The following is a 24,397-nucleotide window of genomic DNA, read 5'->3' as shown; positions in this document are numbered from 1 at the left end:
AACAGCCGACCACAGTGCTCGTCGAATCTGAGAGCTGAGAAGTGCTTCCAAAATTATCCAGTCTGGCGACCTCATTCTGCAAATAAGAGCTCAGAGACCCAGAGACGACATGCCCTAATCTCTGTTACCACGTTAGGTACTGGGAATGATACTGGGAATAAAACTGCCCTTGTAATTCCCAGCGCAGGCCACTTTCATTCTTGGCTGACACTTTTTAAAAACAGAACAATTGTTGAGTTTGGTTGCTTTTTTTTTGTTTGTTTTGTTTTAATTTTTTTTTTAGTTGGGTGCCTGGGTAGCTCCAGTCGGTTACACGTCTGACTTCGGCTCAGGTCATGATCTCACAGTTTGTGAGTTCAAGCCCCGCGTCGGGCTCTGTGCTGACGGCTCGGAGCCTGGAGCCTGCTTCGGATTCTGTGTCTCCCTCTCTCTCTCTCTCTCTCTCTCTCTCTCTGCCCCTTTCCTGCTCACACTCTATCTCTCTCTCTCTCAAAAATAAATACACATTTAAAAAAATTTTTTACAAAGAGATTGTTTTAAGTTGATAATTTTATTTATTTATTTTCTTTAACGTTTATTTATTTTTGGGACAGAGAGAGACAGAGCATGAACGGGGGAGGGGCAGAGAGAGAGGGAGACACAGAATCTGAAGCAGGCTCCAGGCTCTGAGCCATCAGCCCAGAGCCCGACGCGGGGCTCGAACTCACGGACCGTGAGATCGTGACCTGAGCCGAAGTCGGACGTCCAACCGACTGAGCCACCCAGGCGCCCCATTAAGTTGATAATTTTAAACAATAAATTTTAACAGAAGTTGGCTTAGTATAACTGTGTAACCAATATCCCCCCAAATTTCACCGGCTTGGCACAGTAAGTCTACTTCATGCTCAGGTCAGAGTCCAGTGTTGGTTGGCCAAGGGGGCTCTACTCCTGGCATTCATTCGAGGATTCGGGGGATCCTTCCATCGCGTGGCTCTTCCTGACACCGAAACCCAAGTTCGGCTGCCGTGGTTCAAGGGGCCAATACTCAAGAGCCGAGTTTTGACCGCAAAGCAGTATGAGCTTTATTCACGAGGCCGGCCGCCCGGGGAAAAGGTGGACCCTTGTCCAAAGGCCGACTCTGAGGTTTCTGCCTGGACCCGAGATTTTTTTTTTAAGGGGTTTATTCAGCTACGGGAGTGCAGCGGGACATTTCTTGATTACGTGCAGGCTCGATGATGCCAGCTACAGGGTGACCGTAGGTTGTGCAAGAAGGTCTCTAGTCCCTTGGTACCCAGGCGTTGTGCGAGAATACCGTTCTTTCTGCAAAGGAGGGCAAGGTCTATAGATACGCAAAGGGACGTCAGTAGTCCCTTGTGTAACCTTAAAAAAGAAAAAAAATATTTTGCTAGAAGATTGCGGGGTTCATCCGAAAGCTAAGGGAGGGGCTTCAAACAGATTTGCTGGCCTCTGAGGCCTGGGAACATCCTGGTCCTTTATTCCCCAAGGCCGGTGGTCTGCAAACCTCAAGGAAAATAAATTAGTTCTGTTACAGATCAAGGGCCTTAAGTCAGCAAGTGAGGAATGTGTTAACTTGAAGCAGGCTGAGCCTGGAGTGCTGTGACATTCCCCCCCCGGGGGGGGGGGGGCCTTGGGGTCCTCTTGACTCCGCCAGCAGATGGGGAGAGAGGAGGAGCCTTGTAGATGGCACAGCGGGGTGGAGGGGCTGGGGGTAAGAACCTGGGAGGGGCAGCATCATGGCGGCAGGGCTGTCCTGATTCCGGGGCTCCTGAAGCAGTCACGTGGTCCCCGCTAACTGCAAGGGGAGCTGGGAAATGTAGTCTAGCTCGTGCCCGGGAGGAAGACGCAGTGGGGGTGGGGGAACACACAGCAAAGTCTGACAACAGAAGCTCAAGTCTCCCCACTCCCTCCTTGTCCCCAAGGAGTGACTGGGGGGGGGGGGGGGGTCCATGCTTCCCCACTTTGGAAGCCGTTGGTCTAGAGGTCTAGGTGAAGATGGACCCTGTGGGGAGAGCCAGGTGGGGGTATAGCTAACAGACTGACCGCTGAACCCTGTGCCCAGCACTCACCGAGCAATCTGCACGTATTAGCTCACTGAATCCAACCCACGGCTCAGAGAGCTCGATGCTATGATTGTCTCCGTTTTTTCCGAGGAGAAAACCACGGCTCAGAGAGGTTCCGCAGCCTGCCCCAGATCACGCAGCGGCAGGGCTGGGACTTGACCTCAGACGCTGGCCCCAGAGCCCGTGCCGTCGGCCAGTGGGGGGAGAACGGGAGATTAAGTCCCAGCTCTCTGCGAGCCCCGCAGGTGAAGAGCGGGCAGGGGAGGGCAGGGGAGGGCAGGCTGGGGTTGGCAGGGGGCGGGCGGTGCAGTGACAGGAGGCAGCCCGGGGCGGGACCGCGGCCAGAGGGTGGGCACCAGGGGGATAGAGAATGAAGAACGTGGGGGCGCGGGCCTGCAAAGTCGGGCTGTTGGGGCTCACTGAGGAAGCAAGCACGGAGTCGAGGATTCAGAGCGCCCAGGCAGGTACTGTCCATTACCTGCAGGAGCCCCTTTCATTCTGGCGCCTCTCCTTGATGAAGCTCGGGAGGACCACTGGGAAGAAGATGGCCCCACAGGGAGGGTCACGGGCTGCCCAAACCCCAGCTGCTCCCAGAGTTCACGCTCACTGCCTCCCCAGGGCAAACTCAGCCTTTCCTCTGTCTTGTCCCCCGGGGTGTGGGGTGTGGGGTGGTAGTTCCTGCCGTGTGGGTAGGATCCTTCACACTCAACCAACAGGAGGGGACCTCTGGCTCCTCCAATGGTCTGGCCCTTCAGCTGCCTTCTAAAGACTCCACCCTGCCCTGGCTGCCGCCTGGAAGGGACCTGCATTTCCCAGGTAGGGAAGCCCCGGGTTGGTGGCCCCAGGGCCTTGTCACCGCCGTCCTCGCTTGGGAGTCCAAGCCAGGGAGCCTTTGAACGTTGCTTCGGCCATAACTGGCTGTCCGATTTCTGACAAATCACTTTGAGGCTCTGTGCCTCCGTTTCCCGGTGGTCAGATGAGCTGGGAAACGTGCCGTTTCAAACCCCCAAGAAGATTCCTGAGTTGCTCTGTGTGGGTATCTTCACCTCAAGACCGGTGAGTCCTTTCGAAGCGGACAGACAGACGGACGTTCCGCGGACGGTACGTCGGCTCATGATGTACACTGAGAGACAGGCATGCCCAGGGTCTGCCTCCACAGAGGGGAGGCCGATCTCTACCGATGGCCGCGGGGCCTGAGAACGTCACAGTGGATCGTTGCTCTCATGCCGTTAACTCTCCTCCTGAGGAAAACCTCTGCTGGTTGAGGCTGTCATCTTGTCCAGGGCTCCAACCTGGGCCATGGCGCCAGCTTCAGGAAAGGAGACGTGTGGGCCTCTGTTTTGATTTTTTGTAATCGTCCCACGTATCAACCCAGCAGGTTACCATCCGTTTTGGCCAATTGGTATCGGGCACGATCTGAATGGGTACAAAGTGTTAAGTCCTACAGTACGTTGGAATACCATCGGCCCACCCTATGGCACTTTGAGAGGCTCTCTCACGCACAGAATCCCTTTTAACCCTCTAGCCGTCCTGAGGGAGCCCTCTCCCCACCCCCACTGCATGGACAACAGAACCACAGCACAAAGAACTAAGTGACTTGGCCAAGATCACAGAGCCAGTATCTGGCTGGGCCGGGGTTCGAACCTTGGAATCGCCGGACTCCAGCCTTCAGCTCCTTACATCTCGCTCGGCCTCACCGGGTAGAAAGAAAGGTTACACAAGCGAAGGAGAGGTGTGCTAAGGGGAAAGAAAAGGAAGAGGGGATGTGACACGACACGGTCGTTCAAGTTCTGACAGTCCAGGCCCCGTGATGTCTGATTGTTCTTACGGCAGACTCTTAATTATTTGACCTCTTTGCATTTGCAAAGTTGTTCTTCGTTCTATATTTCATTCATTGCGCCAGTGAGAATTTGTGGAAAATTACTATGTGTGGAAATATCTTGTAGACTCTTTTTAAAAAAATCTTTAATGCTTATTTATTTATTTTGAGAGAGAGAAGGAGAGAGAGAGAGAGAGAGCACAAGCAGGGGAGGGACGAAGAGGGGGAGAGAAAGAATCTCAAGCAGGATCCACAGCAGGGCGGAGCCCGACGCAGGGCTCAAACCCACGAACCATAAGATCATGACCTGAGCCAAAATCAAGAGTCAGACGCTTCACCGACCGGGCCACCCAGGCGCCCCCGAAAATATCTTGTAAACTCTTAAGGATAAGTGCAATTATTCATTGTTAAGGCTCGTGGGAGATGTGAACGACGCAGAAGACACAATTTCTGCCCTTTTAGAGCTTATAACCTGTTTCGCCTAAAATACGTACTTCCTGGGGCGCCTGGGTGGCTCAGTCAGTTGAGCGGCCGACTTCGGCTCAGGTCACGATCTCGCGGTCCATGAGTTCGAGCCCCGAGTCGGGCTCTGTGCTGACAGCTCGGAGCCTGGAGCCTGTTTCGGATTCTGTGTCTCCCTCTCTCTGACCCTCCCCCGTTCATGCTCTGTCTCTCTCTGTCTCAAAAATAAATAAACGTTAAAAAAAATTTTTTTAAATACGTACTTCCTCTAAATATCCTAGACTAAGGCTTAAGCTTCCTCTAAGGACAGTGGGAAGTTGCGGGCTGTAGCTAATGACTTTCTGTCACTGTTTTCCCGGCGTCTGTCCCTACTCGTCACTGCCCCATCATCCCATTGACCCATTTCAACTTGGGATTCACTTGGATCACTGGATCCTTTTCTTCTGTCCTCTGGTCCTCTTGGAGTTCATTCTGACCACTTGGAGATTTTATTTTTTTTAACTTTATCTGTTTATTTTGGGAGGGTGGGCAGAGAGAGAGAGAGAGAGAGAGAGAGAGAGAGAGAGAGAGAATCCCAAGCAGCCTCCGCACTGTCAGCCCAGAGCCTGATAACGGGGCTCGAACTCACGAACCGTGAGATCAGGAACCGTGAGATCACGACCTGAGCCGAAACCACGCGTTGGATGCTCAACTGACTGAGCCACCCAGGAGCCCCCCACTTGGAGGTTATTTAAGGCTACACCCACAATGCCCACTCCCCCAGTCTTGAGCTGACTTGGAGACCTACTGACAATTGTCTCTATTTCATCCAGTGTGTCACAGCGGAGAGAGTTCGGGAAGGTCGTAGGCCTGTTGCAAGGCTGTGGCCTCCAGCTGGAAGCCTCAGGACCGGCTACCAATAACCCCTGCTCAGGGAGTCCCCCGGGGAACGTAGGGCAGAAAAGAGGGCCTGACAAAAAGTGAGCTTAGCCTGGCCCGGTGGCTCGGCCTTTCTCCCGCCACACGCAGCAGCCTCGGGAGCAGTAAAAGAAATGACGTCATCCGCAGGGAGGCAGCCGGGCGTGTGAAATGATCAGAGAACACCCGAGAACAGGTGTAAACCCTCACGGGGCAGGGCTGTACCTGTCCGCCGGCGGGCCCCTCTCCGCCTTAACCACGGAGGCATCTCTGGCCACGGGTGGAGGAAGGAGAACCAGACCTCATTCCCCAAACCCAAGAGCCCTCACCACCGAGGCACAGCCCGGGGAGGGTGCCCGGCCGGCCCGTCCCCAACCCCCATCTCCCTCCGACCTCCTTCCCCACCCCCACCCGGAGAAGTGGAGCAGTCAAATCAGTCCTCACGAAGGCCCGGGAACAAAAAGAAAGAGACGGAATCGAGGGGAGTCATCATAAAGCACTGATATTTTCTGGCACCGGCCCCGTTTGGCCTTACCCATTAGTCACCCGCAGAAGCAAACGGGTATGTCATTCTATAAATTGACAAAATCGCGTGCAGAGGAGGAAGGGGCAGGCCTCCACCCCTTCCCTCTCTGTCCCCGCCTAGGAGGGACAGGGACGCCAGTAAAACAAGAGTTCTGGGGATCCTGTCTTGTGATCCTTTGTTTGGAACCCTCTGGCTCACCGCTTCCTTCCTCCAGGCCGTGGGCCCTGTCCACCCACAGCGGGGCACGCCAGGGCCCCTCGCACTGGCTGAGCCAGGGGCAGAGGCACACCCTTCCCCGTAATGACGCTCCCGGGGGCTCAGGGGGCATCTTCTCTATCTCCTCTGCCCTCTTCCCCTCCTTAGTATTTCAGACTCGCTCGCTCTCTCTCTCTCTCTCTCCTTCACTCTCTTCCAAGGAGATGCGATTCAGATTTGTGGGCTGTTGTTAATGCATTCCAGATGCCAGAAGAAATCTTGGCGCGGGCTCAGCAGTTCTGCCCTTGGGCCTCTCCCCACCCCCACCCCCACCCCGCGCCCTCGCCCAAAAGGGCGCGGAGAGAAAACAGGCAGGCTGGCGCCACCTGCTGGCAGCAGCCTGAAGCTCGGCCAAGAGGAAGAGGATTTTCGGGTGGGGCTGGAGGTTTCCGGTAACCAGCGCAATTCACAAGTCTTGGGTGGAAGGAAGAACTCCCTTCATCTGATGAAAAGCCCTTGAGGGAAGGGGCCCCGGGTGGCTCAGTCGGTTGAGCGACGAACTTCGGGTCGGGTCACGATCTCACACAGTCTGTGAGTTCGAGCCCTGCCTCAGGCTCTGTGCTGATGGCTCAGAGCCCGGAGCCTGCTTCGGATTCTGTATCTCCCTCTCTCTCTGTCCCTCCCCCACTCATTGCTGTGTCTCTGTCTCAGAAATAAACATTAAAAAATTTTTTTTCTTAAGGAAAAAGTAAAGTCCTTGAGGGAAAAGATTACATAAATTGGAACACTCCTGTCCTTAGGAACAAACAATGAAGGGAACTAAAGATTTAGGGAGCCTTTGGACAGCCCTCTCTGTTTCATTCTGCTACTTTGTTAGGTTCTATTTCTTTTCTTTTCTTTTCTTTTTTCCTGTTCCCTTTCCTTTTCCCTTTCCTTCTTCCTTTCCTTTCCTTTCCTTTTCCAGTCTGGATCCCAGCTGGGTTCCCTCTAACCTCAAATCCTTTGAAGGGTGGAGGCTTTTGTATTCCATCTTGTGTTACACAAAATAAGCCGAGGAGACTCCATGCAAATTACCTAGTAAGCCTGTGGCTTGGTGAAATCTACTAAGTAGAGGAGGAGGGAGATTTAAAAGCGAAGGAAGCAAGCGGAAAATAAATGGTCTCCCGTGATGGTTAGAGGAAAGCAATGGTGAGGATTTTCAAGGCTAGCTCAGCAGGAGACTTTTCCAAGATGGTGAATTCTTCCCCAGATGCCTGGAGACCTTTGGTCCAAGTCGCATGACCCGTTGATGAGGCTCTGGGTGGGGGTGGAGTTTACTAACGGGGCTTGAGGCTGTGGGATGTGTGCCGATGCTCCCGTCAATCTTGGGCAGTGAGTGCAGTGGTTAGGTGGGGTTTTTCGTCAACCCTCCCTGGGTCCAAAAATCCCAGCACGGCCACTTCTTCCCTGTGTGACCCGAGCTAGTCATATCTCCTCTTTTGTGCCTCCACTTGTTTATCTGTCAGGTGGGGGGAAAAGCAGAAACACTCCCTTAAAGTCGAGAGTATCAGGATTCATGGAGCGAATAGGTATCTTGTTAGCACAGTGACCACCATATCGTAAATGGGGCACCTGGGTGGCCCAATCGGTTAAGCATCCCCTCTTGGTTTTGGCTCGAGTCACGATCTCATGGTTTGTGGGTTCGAGCCTCGCATTGGACTCTCTGCTGTTAGCACAGAGCCTGCATCAGAGCTTCTGTACCCCGCCCCCTCTACCCCACCCCCGCTTGCACTGGCTCTCTCTCCAAAATAAACATTAAAAAAATAATAAATAAATAAATGAGGGGCGCCAGTCAGTTAAGGGACCAACTCTTGATCTCGGCTCAGGTCATGATCTCATGGTCCAGGAGTTCAAGCCCCACATCAGGGTCCGTGCTGATGGTGCAGAGCCTGCTTGGGATTCTGGCCAAGGTCCCCTCCCATTCCTTAGGAGACTGGGCTCCCACGTTCCGTCCGCTCTTCGCAGGGACCTCCAAGTCCCAGCTCCCTCCCTGTGGCTTCCCTGTTGCCCCTCTCACCACACCCAAAGGTCCACCACCTTAGTGAGTCAAGTACCCACATCGGGACCAGGAAAACGACCCAATGACAGCTTACAAGTGGATATGGGACAGGCCTTGTTGTAACATTTCAAAATACTTTCAGTGTTTCTGGACCTACTTCTCGGTCACATGTTTTATGGCCATTCCCTCCCTTGAGTTCCTCCTGCCTCTTTATAATGAAAGGGTGAATTCACTGTCCAGCCTCAGTTAGTTTCTCCACTGTCTAGACAGCGCCCTGGCAAGTGGGGTGCACTCACCCGGGAGGGGGTTCCGAGAAGAGTCTCTGTGGTGTGGTCAGAATATGCCTTAACTCTGGGGCATCCAGGTGGCTCTCAGTTGGTTAGACGCCCGACTCTTGAATTCTGCTCAGGTCATGATCTCACCGGTTTGTGAGATCGAGCCCTGTGTCGGGCTCAGTGTGGAGCCTGCTTGGGATTCTCTCTCCTCCTCCCCTGCTCATACTCTCTTTCCCTCTCTCTCAAAATAAGTAAATGAACTTTAAAAGAAAAAAAAGATGCTCTTTGGCATCTAATTGTTTTCATCTTATGTTTTAACGTCTATTTTTGCAACTGTTTTAGATTTTACATAGGAGTACAGTAATAACTTTACTTTTTTTTTTTAAGTGTATTTCTTTATTTTGAGAGAGAGGGGTGGAGAGGGGCAGAGAGAGAGAGAGAGAGAGAGAGAGAATTCCAAGTAGGCTCCACACTGTCAGCGCGGAGCCCAATACGGGGCTCAAACTCACCAACCGTGAGATCATGACCTGAGCTGAAATCAACAGACTGAGCCACCCAGGCGCCCCGATAACGGTTTACATTTATAAATGAGTGCACAGCTTTGGGGGCGCATGCTCAGATGTGGAGGTGCACCATGTCAAAGGTTTGGGGACCTCTCGTCCTGGCCCGCAGTTCCCGTCCCACGTCATTCTCTGATCTGGCTCGGGTGGCTTTTCCTACTTCCGCAGCCCCCAGAGCAGTTCTCCTTGGGGCCCTGGGTGGTATTTGCAGCGGCTCACCGAGGGGAAAGGGCCTGGCACCAACCAGCCATCCGAAAGGAAAGGACTCCGGCTCCCGGTTCTGGCTGAGCCTTCCATAGCTGGGCGCCTGGTTGGGGGGAGGGGCAGCCCCATGCCCGGCATGCACTTTGGTGACTTGGGGCAGCTACCCTGATTTCAGAGATGCTGACGTTGTCTTTCAGGTGCTGCTTAGAATTAGCGACACGCGGTGCCCAATTTGCGTCTGCATCGTCCCGTGTCTTGGATGGTGTTCGCGAGTGGTAGGTGACGGGGAAATATCAGCTTCGTGTTGGAGGTTCCAGAACAGGATTCCAGGGGAGGAAGCAGTGAAGAGAGGAAGGGGAGAGCGGAGGACCAAGGCTAGGATGCAGGGAGCAAAGTCAGGTCGGGCGTGTTGCCTGCTCCCGCTGTGGTCTGGGGACGAAGTTCGGGGCAAAGGAGCCCCGTCCTTCTAGAGTTCCAGCTCTGTGATGGCCTGGATGTCACCAGCAAGCCACTTAATAATCCCTTTGCGATTCCCTGTACTGAACGATGACAAGTGAGTGACATCTGACACAGAGTGCTAACTAACTACATGCCAACACTTGTATGCTTTGCTTTAAAAAATTTTTTTAATGTTTATTTATTTTGGAGAGACAGAGAGAGCATGAGCAGGGGAGGGGCAGAAAGACAGAGAGGGAGACATGGAATCGGAAGCAGGCCCCAGGCTCCGAGCTGTCAGCCCAGAGCCCGACGCGGGGCTAGAACCCACGGACCGTGAGCTCATGACCTGAGCCGAAGTCGGACGCTTAACCAACAGAGCCACCCAGGCGCCCCTGTGTGCTTTTCTATGTTATAAAAACATTAACATCGACCTTCAGTGGGAAACCAGGGTCACTGGCCCTTTTTATTTTAAGAAGGATAATGAGAGGGGCGGCCACCCACGGGGTCACATGACCTCAGCCAAGCCACTTCCTGCGTTTCACAGCTAAGGAAACAGGCTCACAAAAAAGGTCATCGCAGGTACGGGGGTCTATGAGAGGGGTTTTGTGAAGACAGAGCACAAGGTTGACCGTCAAAGAGCTTTGGAAACCACAGAGCGAGGCGGATGTGAGAGGTTGTTACGCGCAAACAATGACATCACAGACTTGGAAGAGTTTGCTGCCCTCGAGAACAAGGGTTCTATTTCACTCCAGTGGCTCATCATAATAGACAAGGAGTCCCTACTCTCAAGGCATAGATTTGTCCCGCGGGAAGCCTTCAGAGACTGTCAGAGCAGTAACTCACTCATGGCAAAGCTTAAAAGTTTCCAGGATCCCGGTGGAAGTGATTTTAGATCTTGAAGAACTAGAATTAGTAAGAAATACAAAGTCCCATCAGAGTCGCTGGTGGCGGGACCATTTTGGGGTCTCTGCAGTTAACAAACCGGAGGAGACGCGTTTCTTCACTGGTCCCATTTTCCCCTTGCAATTTTTTTTTAATGTTTATTTATTTTTGAGAGAGAGAGAGAGAGAGAGCACACAAGCAGGGGAGGGACAGAGAGAGAGAGGGAGACACAGACTCCGAAGCAGGCTCCGGGCTCCGAGCCGTCAGCACAGCGCCCGACGTGGGGGCTCGAACCCACAAGCCGTGAGATCGTGACCTGAGCCGAAGACGGATGCTGAACTGACTGTGCCACCCAGGCGCCCTGCTCATTTCCCCTTTCAATGGTATTTTGTGACTCTGGAAAAGTAACTCACTTGCAATATCTAGCATGTGAAAGCTAAGCAATCTGGTATCTTTAAAGCTCAATGTCAGACTTAAATTACAGAAGCACGAGGGAGACTCCAGGAATTGGAGATCATGGCTTCATCTGTGGTTATTTAGAGCACCGGGTCTCAAATTACAGCGAACATCAGGATCACTGGGCTACTCGTTAAAACACAGACTGCCGGGGGCGCCTGGGTGGCTCAGTCCGTTGAGCGTCCGACTTCGGCTCAGGTCATGATCTCACGGTCCGTGAGTTCGAGCCCCGCGTCGGGCTCTGTGCTGACGGCTCACAGCCTGGAGCCTGCTTCGCATTCTGTGTTTCCCCCTCTCTGCCCCTCCCCTGCTCATGCTCTGTCTCTCTGTCTCAAAAATAAATACAAACATATATAAATAAATAAATAAAACAGACGGCCAGGCCCCCAGCCCAGAGCTGCTGATTCACTAGGACTGTGGCAGGACGCTAGAATCTGCATTTCTTTTTCTTTTTTTTTAAGTGTATTTATTTTTTTTTAATTTTTTTTCAACGTTTTTTATTTATTTTTGGGACAGAGAGAGACAGAGCATGAACAGGGGAGGGGCAGAGAGAGAGGGAGACACAGAATCGGAAACAGGCTCCAGGCTCCGAGCCATCAGCCCAGAGCCCGACGCGGGGCTCGAACTCACGGACCGCGAGATCGTGACCTGGCTGAAGTCGGACGCTTAACCGACTGCGCCACCCAGGCGCCCCTAAGTGTATTTATTTTAAGAAAGAGGAGAGAGCAGGAGAAGGGCAGAAAGTGAGGGAGAGAGAGAATCCCAAGCAGGCTCCGCGCTGTGGGTGCAAAGCCAGACTCAAGGGCTCGATTCCACGAGCTGTGAGATTGTGACCTGAGCCAAAATCAAGAGTCAGATGTGTAACAGCCTGAGCCACCCAGCATCTGCCTTTCTGATAATGGCCCAGTGATGCTGGTGCTCTTGGGACCCCTCTTTGAGAACAAGTCACTTAAATAATAGCTCCTGGAAGAGCCAGGACAAACCAATTACTAAAGCCTTCTCTTCTGTTTTTTCTTAGGATGGGGATCATTATGATGCGAAGGAGCCGGGGTTAGAGAGATTGGGGAAGACATATTGAGCAAGGGGATGGGTCTTGTTGGTAAAAATCTTTGCCAACATCTAAGTCGGACTGTTTACTTGCCCTGGCATTCTCCCCTCCATGAGCTAGAACTCATGAGATCTAAGGTTCTTCTTTGGAGACCAGACTTTGCCTCCCTGGGATCCCAAAAGGACTTTCCTTCTCGGGACTCAAAGCGGTGACCCCCCTCCCTGGGCGGAATATGCCAATACCAGTAACTAGATGCACCCACCTGCACCCACACCCCCTGCAATGCTTAGGGGTTCATAAGAAAGGAGATTATTTTGCCCCAGCTGGTGGTACCCAGCCTGAGTGGGAAGTGATCTGCATTGCTATAATCTAGAATTATTGGGAGGATTCCCTCTGTATGCATATTGACTGTTGGATAAATATTAGATACCCATACAGATACAGTGAGTGGACCCCTTGAACAATGCAGAGGTCAGAGGTGCTGACCCCCATGCAGTCAAAAATCCACATCTAACTTCTGACTTCCCAGAACTTAACTGCTAATGGTCTACTGCTGACCAGAAGTCTTACCAGTAACCTAGTCGATTAACACATAGTTAGTATATGTATTATAGGCTGTATTCTCACAGTCTAGGAAGCTTGAGAAAAGCAAATGTTACAAGAAAATCATAAAGAAGGGGAAATACACTTATAGTACTGTGCTGTATTCACCCAAAAAAATCTGCCTAGACGTGGACCCACGCAGTTCAAACCTGTGTTGTTCAAGGGCCAACTGTGTGTGTGTGTGTGTGTGTGTGTGTGTGTATGCATGCGTGTATATATGTGTCTATGTGTGTGAATATATGGGTGTATGTGTATGTATGTGTATATAGATGTGTATATATATAGGTCTATATGTGTTTATATGTATGTATTTGTGTGTGCATATATATTATATGTGTGTATATGTGTATGTGTGTGCATAGATGTGTACGTGTGTGTGTATTTGTGTGTACATAGGTGTGTATTTGTGTGTGTGTGTGTGTACTAAATGGCCCACAGAAGATCACTGAGACATCTTCATTAATGTAGCACAGCTGAGATCTGGAAATCTTGGCTGACCCTGCCATTTACCAGCTCCCAGAGCAAACCAGTCCCACCACCATGACCAAACTGAACTGGACCAAAGGAAGGTGCCCAGTTTAGAAGCTACTCGGAACCCAGGAGAGCCGAGCCATCTGCTACCCCGGGGTTGGGGGACTGAAGGAGGGCGTGGAGAGACTTCGGGCACATGCCCTCTCCTCCTGGGTGCACTTCTCCTGCTGGAAAGAGAGGATGCTGACTCCCCTTGGTGCAGGAGCGTTTCACTCTCACTGCCGTGAACACAGTAACTTTGTGTTCTTTCACGTGCCGCTCCTGGCCTCCTTTCCTCCATGCTATGCGAGGAACTTGCCCGATCATCGCATTTGAGTTGGGGGTGCGGGGTGTCCGATGCTCAGAGAGGCTGAGCTCAGCCCCTAGAAAACCAAGGCAGACTGAGGCTGTAGGGTCAGCCTCCAATGGCAAGGAGCTCAGACAATGTTACATTGTGGAGTTTAAAAACACGCATTTTTAACAGCCTGGGCTTACTGAGTCAGCGATCTGGAACATTCTCAAGAGACTATAAATATCCCAAGAGCGGACTGAATTTTAAACTACGCTTTAAAAAACGTTCTGTGTGGAAACAATCGGGCATTTCTTCTTTAAAACGGTTCTGTATTTTCTTTATTTAGATTTTCACGACAGGAAATAAGTATAGAGGAGGTTCGAGCGTCAGATGGGGCATTGAACATCATGGCCCCAAGGGTCATGTGGTCCGAAGACTGTATCCAGGGGGATACAAAAACAAAAACCGACTGAGCCACCCAGGCGCCCCTCCAGCCCCCACTTCTAATCTAATTAAAGTGACAGTCTGGTGTGGGCCTTTGCTCACCTTTTACTGTGCTCCTACAAATACATATGCACATATAAGGAAGAGCTTTATGCATTTTTTAAATTCTCTCGTAAAAATGCAGTTATGCTGTGCACATCACTCTGTATGTCGGCTTTCCCAGTGAGCTCTGTCTCAGCCGTTCCTCCGGAGGGAACGTGTAGGCTCAGCTCATTCTCGTTAACCAGCCGTACCCAGAGTAGCCGTGTGACCTTCCAACAAAGTCTTCGTAGTTAGTGTTAAAGCATCAATGCATTTTTCTTTACTTATTCATATTTTTCACTCAGTTGTATTTCAATTAGAAATCTCTTCCCCGGGGGCGGGAGGGGAGCACACCTGGGTGGCTCAGTCGGTTAAGCGCCCGACTTCGGCCCAGGTCATGGGTTCGAGCCCCACATCAGGCTCTGCGCTGACAGTTCGGAGCCTGGAGCCTGCTTGGGATTCTGTGTCTCCCTCTCTCTCTGCCCCTCCCCTGCTCACGTTCTGTCTCTCTCTCTCTCTCTCTCTCTCTCTCTTTCTCTCAAAAATAAACATTAAAAAAAGAAAGAAGGACAGAAAGGCTACAGAGGGTGTAGAAGACAGAAATCATGAAGGAAGGAGGGAAAAGACTCAAGGAGCAGAAGATTCCGATTGCCGGGAGAAGGATGAGCCGATATGGGTATGGGAGAGGCTAGTGCGGGCAATCCAGGGTGAAGCGGAGAGGCCTGTGGTGTGAACAAGGGGGGGGGGGGGGTCAAAGGTGAAATATATCAGACACCTCATGAAAACCGGTCGGGATGGAAACGGTTCACTCTGTGTGTGTGAGACCTCTTCTCTGTTGTAGAGGCTGCTTCCTGGAAATACATGGGCACCAAAAAGCCACAGAGGAAAACGCAAGAGCACAGGTGAGCTCGGCTCCCGGACGGACCAAACGGCAGGTGTGTGTACCCCCAGATCATGCCCCCAACCCAGATCCCCTGCGGATACCCCTTTCCTGTGGCCTCCTCTCCCCGGCCTCACTGGGCTTCTTGCTTCCAGCATAAGCCAGGAAGTGGTGGGGAGCAGGGGAGCTTGCATCCCCCACGGTGGGTGTGGCCACCGGCCAGGGATGGATGGGTGGGAGAGAAGAGCCGGGTCCCCTCGATGCCTCGCACCCCAGACAACCTCAGAGCTTACAAACGCCTGACTTAACCCTCCAGATCAATCAGGCTGAAGTTCCCTCCCGCGGCGCTTAGCCTCTCCCGACCTGCTTCTCTACGTGTCTCCCTGGGAACCAGGAATCCCGCATCTCCCGTCCGTCCCCCGGGGTCCTGATGCATGACAAGTTTCCATGTGAACGAGGCTCTGGGCCAGGCTCTGTGGGCAACTTGCCTCCTTGGGAGGCAGAGACGTGAGCAAAGACACCTGTGTCCCCTCAGATGTGAATTTTATGCCCAAAAGTCACCAGAGTCATTTAGATTCCGACAAGAGTGGGAATGGAGTATTTTGGTTTTGTTTGGAGAACCAGAATCTCAAAAAGCCAGGTCATAGAAAGCAAGTCTCTGAACACCGGGCAAAAGCGCTGAGACGGGTAATTAGCCTCAAATCCAGCTTCCGACGTGCACCTCCCTGGCTCTGGGGTCTCTCCAGGTGTGTACACGGCCAGACTGTGGACCGAGCGAGTCCGATTATAGACAGCGTGAGGCCGAGGGCCGCCTCCGGCAGGGTGCCACCAAGGGGGCCACAGCAAAACAGAGAAAAAGTCTTGGAGATACTTATGAAGGAAACTCAGAGGGTCTGTTAATGGTACAAGAAGTGAGATGACCATGGTCAGCTTGTGAGTCTGCCCAGGCCACGGTCACAAAGTGCCACAGAACCGGGTGCTTTTTCTCTAAAAACAGAAATTTACTGTCTCACGGTTCTGGGGACTAGAAGTCCAAGGTCAAAATGCTGGGCACAGTTGGCATCTCTCGAGGCCTCCCTCCTCAGCTTGTACACGGCCGTCTTCCCTCCGCGTGTCTGCGTCCTAATCTCCATATAGGGGAGATCAAACCCCATGCCTCTTGGGTGAGGGCCCACCCCAATGCTCTCGTTTTAACTTAACCGTCTCTTTATTTTTTTAATTTTTTTAACGTTTATTTAGTTTTTTGAGAGACAGAGACAGAGCGTGAGTGACGGAGGGGCAGAGAGAGAGGGAGACACAAAATCGGAAGCAGGCTCCAGGCTCTGAGCTGTCATCACAGAACCCGACGCGGGGCTCAAACCCACAAACAACGAGATTATAATCTAAGCCGAAGTCTGATGCTTAACCAACTGGGCCACCCAGGTGCCCCCAGACCCTCCAGTTTCGAGTCCTGCAAGCGATGTGTAAGAATGCCTGGCCCCGAAGTTCTCCAAAGGTTCTCTTAGGTCCGAATCCATAGCTATGCATTACCAGGTACATGCAACATATGACCATTTGTTCCTCACAACTCTGTGCAGCAGGTGTAACTATAATCATTTTGCAAACAGGAAGACCAGGCTTGAAAAGACTAATGAAGTTGAAAGTGATCTGACAAGGCCGGCTTGTCCTTATAGGGTAAGACCAAGCAAGATGCTGATGTCTTTCCTGTAAGTTTCAGCCTCCTAAACACCCATAATATTGACGTTTAGATGAAAAATATGTGTGCTTTCTAGTCACTGTGACTTTACCTGACACCAAAGATCTTTCTAGAACTTTACCCTGATCCTTCTTCAGTCCCAGGTTTCAAAACTGGGCAAATTGGGAGAATTCTCTTTTAAAAATACAAAGTACCAGGGGCGCCTTGGTGGCTCAGTCGGTTGAGTGACCGACTTCGGCTCAGGTCATGATCTTGCGGTCCGTGAGTTTGAGCCCCGCATCGGGCTCTGTGCTGACAGCTCAGAGCCTGGAGCCTGCTTCGGATTCTGTGTCTCCCTCTCCCTCTGTCCCTCCCTCCTCTCTCTCTCTCAAAAATAAATAAACATTAAAAAAAATTTTTTTAAAGAACCATACCTTATAAAAATACAAAGAACCAAACAGACTCAAGAAGAAAAGACTAACAACAATAAAAGTAATTGAATCAGGAACTTAAAACACACACGCGTGAGCATGCACACACACACTACCACCACGCAGATTCTATCAAACATACAAGGAACAGATAACCCATATTGTGCACAGATGGTTCCAGAGGAAAGAAAAAGATACAGTCCGGAACTCGTTTATATAAGGCTAATGTAACCTTGATGCCTTCCCACAAAAAAAAAAAAAAAAAAAAAAAAAAAAAAAAAAAAAAAACAGCAGGTTCAACAGCCACTCTAGCCAATAATACCCAACCGCTAAAGAAGGCAATTGTTTCCAAAGTTACACAAAGAAGTCTGTGATATAGGGAAAGAGGGAAATGCCTGCCAACTCACTTTACAAGGCAATCACACCCTTGATAACAAAGTGCAATAGGACGGTTTGAAAAAGTAAAATTTCAAAAAGAAAGAAAGAAAGAGAGAGAGAGAGAGAGAGAGAGAGGGAGGGTACAACTTCAGATCAATCTCACTCATAAACACAGATTTAAAAAAATCACCTAAAATACAGAAGCAGAGGTGACTTTCTATATACCCGTCTGGTCCCAACACTATGGCCTGAGGGAGATCAGGGTCACCAGGAATATATTTGGAGGTTGCCAAGGATTTGTTTTAAAGTGTTTTCAAGTCTGACCGAGAACTCTGACATTTGGAAACAAGAAAATAGGAGTATTTACAATCATGGGATAAAAAGAAAATAAAATATAAAGGCAAACCCAATCCAGCTATATTTAAAAATGGTGAGGGATCATGAACACACTATTTTATTCCATGAGTTTAAGGTCAGTTTGACATTAGAAAATTATTTAATATAACTCAACACTGAAAGAGAAAAACGGGCGCCCAGGTGGCTCGGTCATTTAAGCATCCTACTCTTGATTTCAGCTCAGGTTATGATCTCACGGTCATGAGATCAAGCCCCGCACTGAGCTGATAGCCTGGAGCTTGCTTCGGATTCTCTCTCTCCCTTTCTCTCTGCCCCTTCCCTGCTCGCATACACATGCTCTCTCTCTCAAAAACAATTTTTTTTAACTTATCGGGCACCTGGGTGGCTCAGTCGGTTAAGCGTCCGACTTCAGCTCGGGTCGTGATCTTGTGGTCTGTGAGTTCGAGCCCCGCGTTAGGCTCTATGCAGCTCAGAGCCTGGAGCCTGCTTCGGATTCTGTGGCTCCCTCTCTCTCTGCCCCTCCCCTGACTGCACTCTGTCTCTCTCTCTCTCTAAAAAATAATGAACACTGGGGCGCCTGGGTGGCTCAGTCGGTTGAGCGTCCGACTTCAGCTCAGGTCACAATCTCACGGTTCGTGAGTTCGAGCCCCGCATCAGGCTCTGGGCTGATGGCTCAGAGCCTGGAGCCTGCTTCCGATTCTGTGTCTCCCTCTCTCTCTCTGCCCCTCCCCCATTCATGCTCTGTCTCTCTCTGTCTCAAAAATAAATAAACATTAAAAAAAATTAAAAAAAAAATAAAATAAAATAAAAAATAATGAACACTAAAAAACTTTTTTAAAAATGGGACAAAACATTTGCAACATATATCAATGGCAAAAAACTCCGTATCCAGAATACACGAAACATCCTTCTAAAAATGTAACAAAAATAGACCTTTGCATATGTTAAACTTGGTATTTGACAGATGTGGCATTACAAATCAGTGAGAAAAATCTGAATTATTCACTGGTGCTGAGACAATTGGCTGTCTACCTGGGGAAAGATAAAATGAGATCCCTACCTCACACTATGCAGCAAGATACATTGTGGATTATTTGAAAAGTGAAATATGAAAAGCAACATTTTCCCATTTTATAACAAAATATAGAGTTATCATTACATACTGCTTAAGGAGAGGGTGTTTTCGTTACTACTTCTCAGTAATGAGTACTAAGAAGTCAAGTTTATAAAAAGAAAGGTTGGGGGGGATCGTCTGGGGGGCTCAGTCAGTGAAGCGTCTGACTTCGGCTCGGGTCATGATCTCACAGCTCATGAGTTCGAGCCCCGCGTCTGGCTCTGTGCTGACAGCTCAGAGCCTGGAGCCTGTTTCAGATTCTGTGTCTCCCTCTCTCTCTGCCCCTCCCCTGCTCGTGCTCTGTGTGTGTGTCTCTCTCTCAATAATAAACATTTAAAAAAAAAAATAGGGTTGGTAAGTTTGATTACATTAAAATTGCATTAAGTCAAAAAACACACTACAAAGTTAAAAGTGAAGTGATAGACTGGAAGAAGATGTTTTCAACACATGGCAGACCTAGGATAAATACCCAGAATATTTAAAACGCTGTATCCGGGGCGCCTGGGTGGCTCAGTCGGTTAAGTGGCCGACTTCGGCTCAGGTCATGATCTCGCGGTCCGTGAGTTCGAGCTCCGCGTCGGGCTCTGTGCTGACAGCTTGGAGCCTGGAGCCTATTTCAAATTCTGTGTCTCCCTCTCTCTGACCCTCCCCTGTTCATGCTCTGTCTCTCCCTGTCTCAAAAATAAATAAAACGTTAAAAAAAAAAATTTTTTTTTTTTTAAATAAAATGTCGTATCCACACCACAAAACCCAGATGTGAAGAAAGCCTGGAACATCGGGAGAACAACCAGATGTTTCCCATGACTGTAGCCCAGAGTGGGGTGTGTGTGGACCTACATACTTCCCTCCACACGTCCACACAAACAATTATTTTGACTTAGGATGCCCTTTCTCTCTTTTCTTCCTGAAGTTAGAAAAGACTTCAAGAAAATCAGTACTTCCTTTCCTTGAACGCTGACTTATTAAAAAAAAAAAAAATTTAATGTTCATTTTTGAGAGAGAGAGAGAGAAACAGAGCGCAAGTAGGGGAGGGGCAGAGAGAGAGGGAGACACAGAATCTGAAGCAGGTTCCAGGCTCTGCGCTGTCAGCACAGGCCCGACGCAGGGCTCGAACTCACGGACCGTGAGATCATGACCCGAGCCGGTGTCGGACGCTTAACTGACTAAGCCACCGTGGTGCCCTGGGCTCTGACTCGTTTTACACCCTCAACAGACAAGTTTAAAAGATGACAATTCATTGGGATCAGTGTCGTACTAGCCTGCCTGGGCTGCTATAACAAAATGCCGTAGGCCAGGTAGACTGGAAGTTCAAAATCAAAGTGCCAGCCAATTCAACGTCTGACGACAGCTCTGTCCTTGGCTGGCAGGTGGCCACCGTCTCCTTGTGTCCTCACGTGGCCTCTCCTTGGTGAGCGCACATGGAGAAAGAGGTCTCCTGCCTGCTCTTACAAGGCCAACAATCCTATTGAATTAGAACCCCACCCTTATGACTGTATTTAACCTTAAGTACCTCCAAAAACCCGTCTCCAAATACAGTCACATCAGTGGGGGGGGGGGGGGGGGCGGTTAGGGCTTCAAACATATGAAATTGAAGGTTAGGGCTTCAATATTCGAACTTGCCATAGACGATCCCTACATTGTTATAGCACTGGGGGTGAATTTCAGCCCATAGCAAGTATCCTATCTGCCCCACTCCTGTTTTATTAAGTCTCTGGAATCTGTACATGTCTTTGAACGGCTGCTGTCCCAGGTACGAGGGTATCTAGCCGAGCGGTCGGCTGTCACCAGCTCATTTCTGTCAGTAAGTCTAAGGAAGGGGGTAAAAGTCAGGATTCTAGGAAGCAGCTTAGTGGGATCCCAGAAAGGGGGAGAGAGGAAAAGATAAACAACTGTTCCGAGGTGGGTTAAGATTCTCAAGGCAGAGGTGACACCACCCTCTTTGGTGTGGAAGGGAGGTAGGGAACACCTGCCCAAGAAAGCTCCCCAAGGGAGCGCGTTTTGGGCCTAATTTTTGGTAGACGCTTCTTCTGTCACCTGGGCGGCATCTGCTATCCTGTCTGTTTTGTTTTGTTTTTCCAGAAGGGGCTGCCAAGGCTTAAATGGATGCACACAAGACGTGCTTGAGTGGCTCAGTCGGTGAAGCGTCCGACTTCGGCTCAGGTCATGATCTCCCGGTCCGTGGGTTCGAGCCCCGTGTCGGGCTCTGTGCGGCCAGCTCGGAGCCCGGAGCCTGCTTCTGATTCTGGGTCTCCCCTCTCTCTCTGCCCCTCCCCACTTGTGCTTGCTCTCTCTCTCTCTCTCTCTCTCTCTCTCTCTCTCTCAAAAATAAATAAGCATTAAAAGAAAAACACACAGGACTGGTCTCTCGGTGGCCACAGGCACGAGTAGATCCCTAGGTAGTCACTCCTGCCGAACCTCAGCACGTTCTGAAAACCTTTGCGCCTTCCCTCCCAGAGACAAAGTGGCGAAGTCAACGCCAGGGGCTGAAGAGAGATGGCCTGCTGAAAACCAAAACTCGGACCGCATAGGCGCAGCGCCCTACAAGGACCCCCACACACACTCAGCTTTTCGTGGCGGCAGCCCTACTCACGGCCCCAACCGGCCATGACCGTCAGCTGCTTTATCGTCACCTCCCGCTGCTCGACCCGGGGTTGGGCCCCGAAGAAACTTACGCGTGATCCGCGAACCCAGGACGTCTGCGACCTAGCCCCGGCGTGCAACGGAAAACGGGACACATGTGCTCACTTTCTCCTCGGCGGGTAGGCAGTGAGGACGCCCTCCGTAGACGTTTATCGGGTGCTGTGACGTGTCCGGCGTGGGGCCGGGCCCCGGGAACCTGAAAGGGAACCAGAAAGGTAGGCTCCCTGCTGCCAGAGTTTGCAGCCAACTGGAGTGGGATGGGTAGTTTCACGTGTCGACGCGGCCAGGCTACAGCGCCCAGTTGTCCCACCGAACACAGATCTCGGCGTGGCCGTGAAGGTGTTCTGTGGGTGCGATGGCCATCGGCAACCTGTTGACTTTTTTTTTTTAATTTTTTTTTTCTAACGTTTATTTATTTTTGAGACAGAGAGAGACAGAGCATGAACGGAGGAGGGTCAGAGACAGAGGGAGACACAGAATCCGAAACAGGCTCCAGGCTCTGAGCTGTCCACACAGAGCCCGACGCGGGGCTCGAACTCACGGACCGTGAGATCGTGACCTGAGCCGAAGTCGGACGCTTAACCGACCAAGCCACCCAGGTGCCCCCAACCTGTTGACTTTTAAGTAAAAGAGCTTCCCCTGGGGCGCCTGGGTGGCTCAGTCGGTTAAGCGGCCGACTTCGGCTCAGGTCATGATCTCGCGGTCCGTGAGTTCGAGCCCCGCGTCGGGCTCTGTGCTGACAGCTCAGAGCCTGGAGCTGTTTCAGGTTCTGTGTCTCCCTCTCTCTGACCCTCCCCCGTTCATGCTCTGTCTCTCTCTGTCTCAAAAATAAATAAATGTTAAAAAAAAAAATTAAAAAAAAAAAAAAAAGAGCTTCCCCTTCGTAAGGCGGGTGGGCCGCGTCCAATTAGGGAGAGGCCGTTAAAAGCCAAAACCGAGAGCAAAAACGGAGAGCGCCGGCCGGCGAATGCCCTACAGGTGTTGGGTTGCCAGCTCCCGGGGCTGTCTGAGCAGCCGGTTCCTTGAAAGCACCTCCTGTTTGTGTATGCGTGTGCGCGAACCAGATACACATATAGGTCTACAGAGACTTATTTCATGCAATATACCCTACTGTGTTGACATACGGATATAGACAGATGGACAGAGATAGACGGATACATTTCTCTCTCCTGCTAGTTCTGTTTCTCTGGAGAACCCGGACTGATACAGGGAGACTCACACACACACACACACACACACACACACACACACACACACACGGGATTACTAGGCAGTGTCCCGAGTGCTATGACTGAGGAAGCAACTTCGGCGGTACGTAGCCACGTAAGCCTAAGTCAGGCGCTCCAGATCTGAACCTTGGGTTCCTCACGTGTAAAATGTAGACAGCGGTACCCCCTTGTTGGGTTACCGCAGGGGGTCAAAGAGGTGAAGGATCTTGCCCGAGAACACGCGGTTGGGAATATGAGGGCAGGGTTTAAACTCAGGTCTGCCTTCCTCCAGCATGGGAACCCCTACCCTTTGCCCCATCACCGTGCTCCCTGGGACCTACGATTCAGGCACTTGGCCGAAGACAACGCATACTCAGTCATAGCTTCAAGCAAGTTCTGCAGAGATGCCTCTTAAATTTATTCGACCTTGAGCCCAACCCTGAGACAGAATTCCAGATTTCCATGGCAAGCCGGTACCTGGCTGTGACCACTGGCTTCAAATCCAACATACCTTAAATTCAAACTCATCATCTGCCCCCGCCCCCCCCCCACCCCCCACAACCACCATCGACAAATCCTGGCTTCGTCTGTCTCTACTTGTATGACCCCGGGAAAACTACTGACCTTCTAATCCTCAGAGTTCAGTGAGGGGGGGGGAGGGGGTTGGCGATACGAGGAAAGCAGACATTATCACAGATAATTCTTACATTTCTTTGTGTCCACAGTACCTATCTCTGTGTCTGGTACATTTATTGCATTCGTTCGTCCAGCATCTATCCGTTCATCTATAAATTCATCTGATTTTAATTAACCGCACAACAGGAATCATGGATTTAGTCCTAACTCACTACTCGCAGGGTAATTTTCCAGAATCATCATTTCCCATTGGTGCTATGATGGGACGGTTTTATTTACATTTTACGTTGGCGTACTGCCACCTAGTGGGCGATGTTCAAGTTGCAAGCAAAGAGAGAAAAGAGGCGGGCAGATTTGAAAAGCAACTTTCTAGAAGAAATGTTTACAATTATGAAGACCGATCCACGGGTGGTTATTGTTGGATTTCAACAACCATCTGAAAAAATAAATAACAGGATGTCTTTTGAATACAAAGCAAATCAGAAATGAATACTATAGCATGTTACCAGCTCATATAATCCTATGACCCCCTCCCTTGTTCTAAACAAAATGAAAAATAAGAGAGTCAGCATTCTTTTCTGCAACTGACTGTTTTGCTACATTTGAATTTTTGGTGCCGTATGTTGGGTGGGAATCTAAATTAAAGAGAAGCCACTCAACTAGGGGTTAGAGTTCCTGACTGCTCTACCTAGCTAAGAACTCTGTTTTCCTTAATGAATAAGTTACCATTATCAAGTTCATAACCTGTACTTGGGGCCATGCTGAATATTTTACATGGATGATCTCACTCAATCCTTACGAATCTGCCCCCTTGCTAACTCAAAGGCTCGGTGGTCTTACCTATGACTCTCAGCATAGCGCCTCATCTATAAAAATGGGGTAAGTGGCTTGTTCAAAGTCAAAACCAGGACGTAGAACTGGATCCACGACCCAGGTGTGTATGAGCCAAACACAAATTCTTTGTGATTTCATTTTCCCACAAACAACTCCTGCACAACTCCAAGAACGTTGTGAGGACGAAACAAGTCATGGAAAGCACTTTTTGGAGAAAGCACAACGCTTGAAAGCTTATATATGAAACAATGTTACCCCCACAGGTAGGTATAAAATGCTCTATGTTCTATTAGGACAACCATTACTTTACAAGAGTATTATTTGGTTATGGATTGCTTCTTCTCAGTAGTGATGTCCCCTCTTTAGAAGAAAAAAAAATTTTTTTTAGTGTTTATTTATTTTTGAGACAGAGAGAGATAGAGCATGAATGGGGGAGGGTCAGAGAGAGAGGGAG

The 24,397-nt window shown here is 50.4% G+C and overlaps 1 protein-coding gene across 2 annotated transcripts in view; it reads right to left on the bottom strand.

Annotated features, from left to right (window-relative positions):
• Positions 1-2,716: 2,716 nt before the first annotated feature.
• The window catches only part of TVP23C (trans-golgi network vesicle protein 23 homolog C), a 55,880-nt gene continuing 34,199 nt past the window's right edge, over positions 2,717-24,397 (bottom strand). The window contains exons 6-7 of one of the 2 annotated variants that reach the window (XM_047089706.1): positions 21,298-21,461; positions 2,717-3,476 (exon numbers count right to left, since the gene is read on the bottom strand). In XM_047089706.1, coding sequence (XP_046945662.1) covers positions 3,440-3,476; positions 21,298-21,461 — 201 coding nt within the window. In that variant the 3' untranslated portion in view covers positions 2,717-3,439. Of the gene's footprint in view, positions 3,477-6,642; positions 7,458-21,297; positions 21,462-24,397 lie in introns of those variants that run through there. The other variant, XM_047089707.1, reaches the window with a different exon arrangement.

Source organism: Lynx rufus, unplaced genomic scaffold (assembly GCF_022079265.1).
Source record: "Lynx rufus isolate CCGP_SWC_20201006 ecotype Redwood Valley unplaced genomic scaffold, mLynRuf1.p SCAF_28, whole genome shotgun sequence".
Taxonomy (NCBI): Eukaryota; Metazoa; Chordata; class Mammalia; order Carnivora; family Felidae; genus Lynx; species Lynx rufus.
Note: the sequence above shows the minus strand (reverse complement) of the source record. Positions and strands in the feature narration are given on the sequence as shown.